At 34.0% G+C, this 10,572-nt stretch overlaps 1 protein-coding gene across 1 annotated transcript; it reads right to left on the bottom strand.

Moving 5' to 3' along the window:
• Nucleotides 1–1,905: 1,905 nt before the first annotated feature.
• LOC120086180 (glycerophosphodiester phosphodiesterase GDPDL3) lies at nt 1,906–10,255 on the bottom strand. The gene is made up of 9 exons (XM_039042692.1): nt 9,978–10,255; nt 9,357–9,653; nt 8,966–9,081; nt 8,355–8,856; nt 7,485–7,523; nt 7,072–7,356; nt 5,981–6,123; nt 3,888–4,374; nt 1,906–2,471 (listed from the first exon to the last, which is right to left on the bottom strand). Exons 1-9 carry the CDS (start codon nt 10,114–10,116, stop codon nt 2,158–2,160), a joined length of 2,322 nt encoding a protein of 773 aa, XP_038898620.1. The 5' UTR covers nt 10,117–10,255; the 3' UTR covers nt 1,906–2,157.
• Between the last annotated feature and the right edge of the window lie 317 nt (nt 10,256–10,572).

The raw sequence follows: 10,572 nt of genomic DNA, 5'->3' as shown, positions 1-10,572 counted from the left end.
TTATCTTAAGGAAACAACAAGAATTTGTTGGGTTTAAATTAATGGTTTTCATCGGATTTAAATTATCTTAAGAAAAAATAAAAAACAATAACCAGTAACAAAACATGCCTGATTTTTGTTATTTAAAACTAGAAAACCAGAAATAGATTTTCAAAAACTAAAAAACATATAGTTATCAAACGAGGTGTTCGTTTTATGTTTTTAGTTTTCTAAAGTTATTTATACTTTTCTCATAATTTCTTAGTCATTCTTTTCACATTACCTATAGAAACATTTGAACTTTTAGCTAATTTCTAAAGATAAAAACAAAATTTTGAAAACTATGGCCTTATTTGATAACAATTTGATTTTTAATTTTTGAAAATTAAACTTATTTTCTCTCAATTTCTTACCGTGGTTTTCATCTTTCTTAAGTAAAAGAGTTGATTTAAATAAATAAATACAAACTACCTTTTTTAAAAAGAAAAAGTTTTTAAATTTTGGCTTGATTTTTTAAAACAATGGTAAAAAGTAGATAACAAAGTAAAGAATTTAGAAGTGGTAGGGGTATTTTTAAGTTTAATATTCAAAAACTAAAAGCCTAATAATTACCAAATATAGCCTAGTTTATCTAGTTTTTAAATTTTGGCTTTGATTTTGAAAATACTCTTAAAATGAATCCGATGAAAAAAAATATAAAAATGAATAGATACGAGTGAACATAATTTTCAAGAAATAAAACAAAACACAAAAGGGAGATTTGGACTATTCAGCTTGTGGAACAGAGTTGCAGAGCTTGACTAGTATAGAAATTACAATGGCTTTCATATTCAGGCCACAAAAATACACTGCCATTTTATAGTAAGTGTGCAACAGTTTAATTTGGGAGATTCAAGATTTTTTCTTAAGCACAAATGGAGATAGTGAAAGGATTTGAATCTAAGCGCGTGATCGCGTTATTTGATTTCTTGAATGAATCAAAAATATAATTAATATTTTTTTTCGTAAGTTCATTCATTTTATCCATATAATTATATATTGAACAAGAACCGTCTGGATCAAAATATTTGTAAAGATTATTCCTTAAAAAAAGATAGAAGATTTGAACCATAGATCTTATAATCTTCGGCATATACTAATGTCGGTTGAGCTAAGCCCTTTTTGTGAGATTAAATTTCTCTTTCCCTACTCCTTATTACTTTTTTTTAGTATTACTCTTTATTATCCTTTATTATCGGTGAGTGTCGCTTATTTTCTCCTTTAATATCTATAAACTTTCAATTTTATATATAATATATCACACAAATGTCAAAAATATTTTTAATTCACCATTTTATTAGTAAAAAAATATTTTTATGTAAACCTTAAATTTTTAATTTTGTAGTTAATAGATACATTAAATTCTAAAAAAGACCTATTAAAGACCATTAAACTCAATGCATAATATAACATTTAATTTTTAACTTTTGAAAATGAAAAAAATGCAAAACTTGATATTTTAGAAATCTGTTAGGCCCAAAAATTCATGATTCTATCAAACATTTTTTTTAAAGTTCCGAAACTATGTATAGATACAAATCTAGAAGTACATGGACTAAATTTCCAATTTTATATAAATTTGTACCACTATCATGAAATTGTATAAATTTGTGCTACTATCATGAAATTCTGGATATGTCACTGTTCAAATTAGCTAACCGTTTTAACTTTTAAGTCTCAATAGAACATATTATGCTCAATCTATAAAACATTGACCCTTTTAATACAAGTTAGTCAGAAATAGAACATATTAAGCCCAATTTATAAAACATTTGGCTAGATACCTCAATGTTCTTTGGTTCAGAGCTTTAGTGAGGGTTTAAAACATTTTGGATAAACAAAACAAAGAAAATAATCACAAACATAACTTACAAGTTACAACAGGCAAAAGGACCGAAACATTGGAAGATTGGTTACAAATATAATCAATCCATCATCATGAATGTGTACCCTCTCAAGAATTGATGTTTTTTTAACATGGGGGAAAGACTAAAGATACCTACAGACAAGAAAGTTCAAAGAATTAAATACCGAATCACGAAAAAGAATTTGAACTAGCAAAGCTCGATTCTAGAATGCAACAAAGATACGAAATTTACAGTCGAAACGAGCGAACCCGGGCATGTACTGCTATTGTTCTCAGAATGGAAGAAGAGCAATGGAAAGTATGGCAAGGTTCAAGAACAAGAAGCCTGCCCCAACTCCAAGCTTAGGTTGTCCATTGGGTTTAGAAGTTGGAGGGGTTGCTGTAGAGCCACCACCTTCCACAGCAGGTGCTGGGGCTTTGCTCGAAACCGGAGGCAATGGTGGCTCGGCTACGGCTTTGTCATCTAGAACTGGGCTTGCAGGTGTCTTCGGAGGCAAGAAATCTGGAGTAACAAGTTGCAACAAGCTACCAGGCTGGACAGGGCTCATGTAATTAGGTGTTTCTTTCATTGATAAGCATCGGTTCTCTACATTTAGTTTGAGATAACCATATCAGTGAACGTGCTCGATTCCAACAACAGTGTAACAAGAACCAGAAAAGAGACATATGCGAGATTTTTGTTCAGATAACCCATTTCTCAACCCCTAAATGATTAATGATCCACCTCAAAGTATGAAATCTAACTTTCTGTTTCCGTCAAAGAGTACTACCAAGCTTTAGGCAAGATGGTCATGTTTATCAAATCCCAACACGATGATGGCTATATCTATCGCGATCTTCATGTTTTTCCGCTCCTTATAGTATCACGTTAGGGACGGCCATATCTATCGTAGCCCTAACACAATGGTCATGTCTATCACGATCTTCATTTTTCTCATAGTTTGTTATGTTTTCACCATGAATATTGCGGCGGAGTGGAGAAAAATAAAGATCACGATAGGCATGCCATTGCATTAGGGCTAGGATAGATGTGGTCATCCCCAATGCAATACTGTATAAAACGCAGTAGTGCACTTTAACGTAAGTACAAGGTTAGATTTCATAAGTTTGTGGGAGTGGATCATTAATCATTAAGGCGCTCGTGAAAGGGTTGTCCATACAAAAACACATTATATGCATTGATTTTTGAAAGGAAAATACTCTTTTATATGCCAAAATGATCCTCTAGAAAACTGACCGGAAGGAACAGAATTAATGAGGCTTATAGTTATATATTCAGAGGTTAATGTTAAATGCTAAAAATATACATGAAGATCAAGACTGGGTTTTGATAGAGGACTTCACCAGTATCTCTCATATGGATTTTAAGACTGAGACTCGAAGCAAAATATTATTTTTTTCTTGTAATCAACAGATATCATTGACCCGTTCCGATCCACATACCTTTGCTAGAACCACTTCTATTTAGAAGTGATTCTAAAATAGTTAAAATTGTGTGCCACTTTTCAAATCACTCTCAACACATGCTTTTAAGGTGTTTTTTATTTAACTTTTTAAGTAATTAATTTTGAAAATAAGTCATTTTAGAAAATATTGAAATGTTTAACAACCCCTCAAGATAGCTTGTGAAACACTTTTAAAGTGTATTCTAAACAGTTTTTTATCAAGAGAGTTTAAATAAAAATGACTTTTTTGAAAAATATTTTTTTCTCTAGCCAATCCATCCAAACCCTTAATCATTCAAAACCAATTATGATGATATGAGAATTTCATTTAAAAGTGAAAAATTAATTTTGAGTGATTAAAGACGTGTTTCGGAGTGGTTTATCAATATGATAAAAGTGATTTTAACTCTTTCAAAATCACTCCCAAACATGCACGTAAAACAGTCAATTTATGACTGGAAGAGTAATCCTACTAATTTTAGAAGATATAAAATAAATCCACAGTTGATGAAACTGAAAGCATATACAATCAAGACGAATGGAAGGAAGATTCTTACTTTTATATCTAGCAGATGTCTTTGGAAAGCCAGTGATGACTCCATCAATGTCGGCTCCTAGAACATATGAGTTGATTTCTACTGTTGCATCTGAGAAGAAATCCCACGCTTGAGAGACAAATTCATTGCTGAAGGTTTCCACATACACTGAGAGATTAAGTGCTTGCAGCTTCTTCACAACATTTGTAGATCCAGTGAGAAATAGCTGATTTACAGGGAAGACAGAGGTCTTGCTGATAGTCACAGAGTCAGCAAAACTCTTAATGTCCTCAACAGTTGTATTGAGCACATCACTAATTGATTCTTCAACTTCGTAAACAAGCTCGTAACTTTTATTTTCCTGTTTAAGTTTTACTAGAGCAGCACTATCTGGAGATTGAATCAATACTTTAAGGGCTGTCTGATTATCATAACCAGCTTTGCTCAAGGAATCAAAGACCACATCAATTACACTTAAACCCTGATCCTTAGCAAGGTAGGCTGCATTCTGAGAAACAAATCAGACGAAATATCATCAGTAGAAATAAACAGCACAAGAACTTCCATGTTTGATACTTGATAGTATGGTAACCTTTTAAGCTTGTAAAGGCCATATCGTAGTTAAAGATATGCCGACTATAAACACTGTATCTGAGTGCTAACCAAAAATACGTAGTGGAAGAGAAAGATCAGAAGGATTTAGGAAAACATGACGCAGCAACATCACCCCAAGTGTCGAAAACGTCAAAGCCAACTTCTTCTAAAAACAGTGAATGATGATTGACAAAGCAAAGATCTGAGGATGTTTCTCCATAGCTAGAAACAGATGATAATATGGTAGCAAGGCATGTTTTGGGAGTGGATTTTGAACATCAAACATATATCTGATCATTCAAAATCAATTTAATATCTGATTTTACACTTTTAAATAGGATTTCATACCATCAAAATTGATTTTGAATATTAAAACATGTTTTGGAGTGATATTAAACATGATAAAGTAATTTTAACCATGTTAAAATCACTCTCAAACATGTCCTAAATTAACAGTTCTACTACTAGGATCAGCATGCTGGTTAACTTTGATCATTAAGGAGAGAAGATGTAAAATAGCTACGACATATTGGGCAGGGTAAGGTAGTGGAATGGCTTTTTGACTATTGAAATTAGTTCGTTATAATTTGGTCAGCTAGAAAAATCCTCAACAATTTACCTTAGCATCTGCATGTGGGGAGCTCGTGTATGTGCAAAGAGGGTAAATCTAACGATTCATGAGCTTTGTCATTCAATTGCCTAAATAATTCCTTATTTTTTTTCATTTTCAGAAACTATGCTTCCTCTAGATCTAACTACTCACTTGCAGTCTAGAGTGATCAGAATAGTTTCCCTTTTTGTGAAACTTTCCGTTGCTCCCTCTCATCAGAGTTAATACTCCACAAGGCTTGATTCACAAATCCATGTTGCAGTGCAGCCAACTCACAAGACCTACGATATTGCGAATCATTTGGATAAAGGGAAAGAGAACTACGGTCCAGCAGAAAGAAGGGTATTTTACTATTTTTTTTTTCTGGCTAGGTGTTTAAGATCATATGATTTATTGATCCTCATCGTATGAGATGTTCACTGTGATGACAGGCCATCATTCTTAACAATCAAGAGGGTTCAGTTATGCATCTTTGACATCAGCTTTAGACAGCAAAGAAAGGATCGTTAACAACCTGTCTATTTGTGAGATGAAAAGTTTGAAACATAGCGTTGCTATCTCAAGTACCTCACGAACTGACGGTTTTCTATTGATGTTCTCCTGAAGGCTAAGAGTTAGAGCACAATATTCGACTTGTAGATAATATGGATCATGATATTTCTTAGGGCTTGGAAGCTATCCAAATGGTTAGTTTCCCACATTGCACCACACAGTGTAGCGTTCGTTCCTATATTAAAATTTCCACTCTCAGCACAATCTATTTTATTTCCCCACACTTAACTATCAAATCATTTTACCAAAGCAAGATTCAGTGTGCAGAGCAGGTTATTATTAATAGCAAATGATTTCACATTCATATACCAAGGATCTTAAACACATTGTCCTTAATTTTGACAAAAACAACTCTAACCTTAATTTGGATCAAGACACCAGAAAGAGTGCTTGCATTCTTTGCCAAGGCCAAGAAATCAGGTAGTGTTAAGAATTTCCCACTGTTTCTGAACCTCGGGTTTCGGAACAATGTGAACTTTGAAAAAGGGCTCAATATTGACGCTGCAGTTGAGAATAAATGGAAAAATATTAGCATTCTCATAGTAGTTCTTGCTAAACATAAGCATTTCAAGCTAAACTTGCACTAGTGTTCCTACAGAAGCTTTCAGATAACCCACACTCAATTCCTATGAGATGGGTAGAACATTAAACGATATAGTCATGAAGAGACTACTAATGGAATTGCGGATATGTTCTACTGCATGGAAAGGATATCCTACTCTCTCTAATAACCAAGTTATCATACTCTAAATCATAAATTAAATAAATCATCATTGCACTCAACTGTTTTTCTCTTCTTTTAACTCTTTCAATGAATAACCAAGCTTTTCTTAAGAAGAAATGAAAAAATACAACGGCATACACGAAGAAAACACACAAAAAGAGGGAGGTAAACTACAAAAAGGAAGTCTAATGAAGAGAAGTAAAACCTAGCAGATAATTACAAAATAATTTTGTTACTAGCCCATAAGGACACTAGAATCTGACAAAGAATCAAACTTCACTCAAAGATATTTCGAGCCCTCAAAAAATTCTCTTTTTACTCTATTGTTCAAATGCATTCACTGATCATATGATGAAAGAAATTCCATACCAGAGTATATTATCACGAGTGCTGTGGCTAAATTTTCTGCTAACTCTTCTTAAAGAATATGCATTCTTTCTACACGTTTTAACCAAAATTCATTTGTTCGAGATGTTCAAATCTAAGCTTAAAGCATTTTTTGGCAATTTAACATTAACAAATCTCTCACTTGAAATCTGATATTCTATTTCATTTCCAATGTAAGGTACAAAGAAACTCATTGAGACCATGACTATATTATTCTAGTCTAGTCAAGTTTAATACCAGTCGTAGTAAATAAGCCGAGGAATGAAAAATGTAGACATGCTGCAAAGGACATGCTTAGTTACAAACAAGTATCTAAAATTGAAACCAACTCCACTTACGGGTCAGGCCTTGAATCTCTTCCCATGTTAAGTCAAAAGCAAAGATCCCGTCGTTAGGACTAATTTCGGGAATTTTTTTTGAACGGTCAATGAATGATGATTGAGATATTGTTGTGCTGTCAATGAGATTAATTGAGCTCATGCAAAATGGCGTTCCATCTTTTGTTATTTGAACAGGACAGTCAAGCACTTCAACACCATCTGAAATAGCCTTGGAATACGCCAAATCTGTGCAAGCAGGAAAGTCTCCACTAGCTCCAAATTGTGAAATAACCAAAGGCTTGACTGGAAAAGGAGAAGATATATCAAAATTAATGTTAGGAGATCTTCAGTTAAACAATCATTCAGCCTAGCCTAGTATGAAATTAGTTTCGAGATTGTCAGGGAAAACAACTATTATAACTCCTGCTTACCTTGACTTTTGGCATTCTTATCCAAATGAGCAAAACAGTCTGGACCATCAGAGAAAAGATCATCAATTCAATGGAATTTCAACGTTAATCAAATGAAGCAGAAAATCACCTATTGAATTATTATGCTGAAGTAGGCATGCTGTCTTAAGTTGTCAAGTGTGATTGGATGGTTATATATAAATCCATATAAAGTGAAGAATGGGAGAAAAGACTTCCACGGAATTCGATTGATTAGCTACGGTTTTAAAATCAAAAGTTCGCTAACTAGAACTATATAAACGAATACCGGGAACTCCCATTAATAACAATAATAATGAAAGAAATCTCCTGGAACATATGAAATCAACTTTCTAGCTACTTTCAACCATTTGTTTCCTTCAGGCTCCAGGCTCCCACAACGACAGAAGAAGATACATGGGAATTAATTCTACCTTCACTTGATTTAAAATAAAATACTAAGAGATCTTTAATATTCAACCATGTTCCAATCAAACTCTCGGAGAATACAATTGAAAGCCAAAATTCTTTACTTCAATCTTCTATTTCCTTAAATAGATATAACCACTCAACTTCAATTGGAAAGCCAAATTTTTTAATAGTTTATACTATGGTTTCCAAATTTTATACAGTTTGAGGGCTAGATTGTAACATGTCATTATAGCAAAGAAGTGGTTGGTACATTTTGAAATATTTAAGGGCTTAATTGTAAAAATTCGTAAGTCCTGGGTGATTAATCAAATTGAAAGTTTGAGATGTGATTACACCAATCCCTATACTTTAGGGTGGTTTTTGCAATTTTACCTATGTTCTATATATGATTAAATTATAACTCATGACATCATATATATGAGCTGGAATATGATGACTTACCAATAGCTGACGATGGAGTAATAGGGAAATCAGTAAGCACACCATCAACTGAAAATTCACCATTGTCAAAGTAAGACAGGTATTCAGTAACGGGATCATAACTGTAGTTGTAGCTTAGTGGAAGATCACTATAGAACTCTGATGCAAAAACTTCCAGCTGTGCTTTATGAGCATCAGAAACAAGAGAGGTTTGAGGTAGTATGTAACCATCTTTATCAGTGGGCCATATATAAGTCTTAGGAACAAGAATTCCAGAAGCAAATGTCTTGATAAAGGTGAGATTGCGTAAGAGAGAGTCATATGTCTGATTGGTGGTAACCTCAGTATCAGTTGGTCCTAAGACCCGAAGGATTAACTTTGTTATGCGGGGATTAACTCTTGCAGCTATACTTCTAAGAAATCCCACCTCTGGTGATGATATGTAGTTAACAACAATGCGTCTGGATACAGAAAGTACATAGTTCCTCATGCTCACGTTATGTTGTGTGAAGAACACATCATGCTGCAAAAAGAATAAACGGGGTGAGTGAAGACTATAGAAAGCAAAACCTATAAATTGTGAAGAAAAAGATGAACATTAGTGCATGCGCAAGTGAATTCAATATAATTACCTGAATATTTAGCCAAAGTCCTGGTGGCTTGAACTGATTAGCCACATCTTCAGGAGTGAGAATAACAAACCGATTGCCATCAAACTTGTTACTTCGAGAATAGATACCTTGAACAACTGCCCAGTTAAAGTCAACTTGTTAGGTAATTTTACATAATATTTCTCTGTCGCAGTAAACAATGGTTCAACTTGATGAAGAACTAAGAAAAATTAAAATTAAAAAGAGGATCATAACAACGAATGACCATTCTTGACTCGTACAAATTTCCCGAGCTTTTCAGCAAACAACAGCTAGACCCCAATAAATGATGAGATGAATATATATATATGGAGAGAGAGAGAGAGAAGAAAAGAAGAACAATGGGGAAGTGGTGTTGATAACTTGAACTTACTAGAAACATTTTCGAGTTCTTTGAGATTGAAATCGACTGTAAACAATCCCTTAGTACGGGCACCATTAACAAGATAGACATTGCTGCGGTTTGTCCCCAGAATACCCGGAGCATCAGTAGCATTGTCAAGCCTTAGATCCGGGAGGCAAATTCCAACTCCATCTTTGGTTAATTGCACATCGCACCATAAGATCACATCAGGAACACTAACCATAACTGCAAAATTGTAGGCAACTCCGCTTGAATCAGGAAACAGCCCTGAAAATCCACCGCGAGCCACAACAAATGGAGCCTCTCCTGCAAAAGCAAAACCAAGCCTAAATTCAAATTCCGATACCTAACAGCAGGCAATAACCATCTGAAACGCACTAGAAAACAAGAAAAACAAAAATCTCAAAATCCTCCAGCTCAAATTCGAAGTCATTTGCAAAACACTAAACAAGTTAAAATCAACTTAACCAAGCCATTTCTGACTTCCGACTACATTTTCAACTTCTTCCAACACAACAAGTGAATTAACCTTCCATCTCCTAACGATTCACAGAGCAAAAACAAAAACAAGACAACAAGATAACCAAAAACATTCGAGTTTCTAGAGAGAGAAACGAACACTAAACTCACCACTCAGAGTCTGCCATAGAGCTGTATTATTAGATCCCTGAGCAGATACCAGAGCCAAGAACGAGTGAAGAAACAGAGGAAACAGAAGAAGGAGAGAGCAGGAAGGACACATTGCCAGAAAATTCTTCCAGCAACTCATCGGAGCTCAGGCGAACTTCAGGGCGCGTCCGCCGGCAAATCCACAGCTGTTGATCGGAGGAAGAAAGCTGGAGATCAATGGATGAGGTAATATCAAAGTTAGAGGGAGAAGTTTCAGCAGAAAAATCTTTTTGAAGCGAGCATTTTATATTTTTGGTGGTGATTTAATAATTTTTTAAAAAATATATAATATAATTATATCTGCACGAAATTAATTATAATTAATAGAAGCCGGTGCTTGTTTTTTGATTGATAGTTCCCACGTCGAAACTGGAAAAATTATTAATCTAATCGGCTTACCTTTAGTCGGCTCAGCTCTTGCCAAGCCGTTGGCTGGAATGTAGCCAAGCCAAATACCTACCCTAAAAACTGAGTTAAATATCAATTTTTTTTATGATATATTCCTTAATTAGTTGGACTATATAAAATGTCGTTATTAATTATTTTTTTATATATA

This window comes from Benincasa hispida, chromosome 9 (assembly GCF_009727055.1).
Source record: "Benincasa hispida cultivar B227 chromosome 9, ASM972705v1, whole genome shotgun sequence".
Classification (NCBI taxonomy): domain Eukaryota; kingdom Viridiplantae; phylum Streptophyta; class Magnoliopsida; order Cucurbitales; family Cucurbitaceae; genus Benincasa; species Benincasa hispida.
Note: the sequence above shows the minus strand (reverse complement) of the source record. Positions and strands in the feature narration are given on the sequence as shown.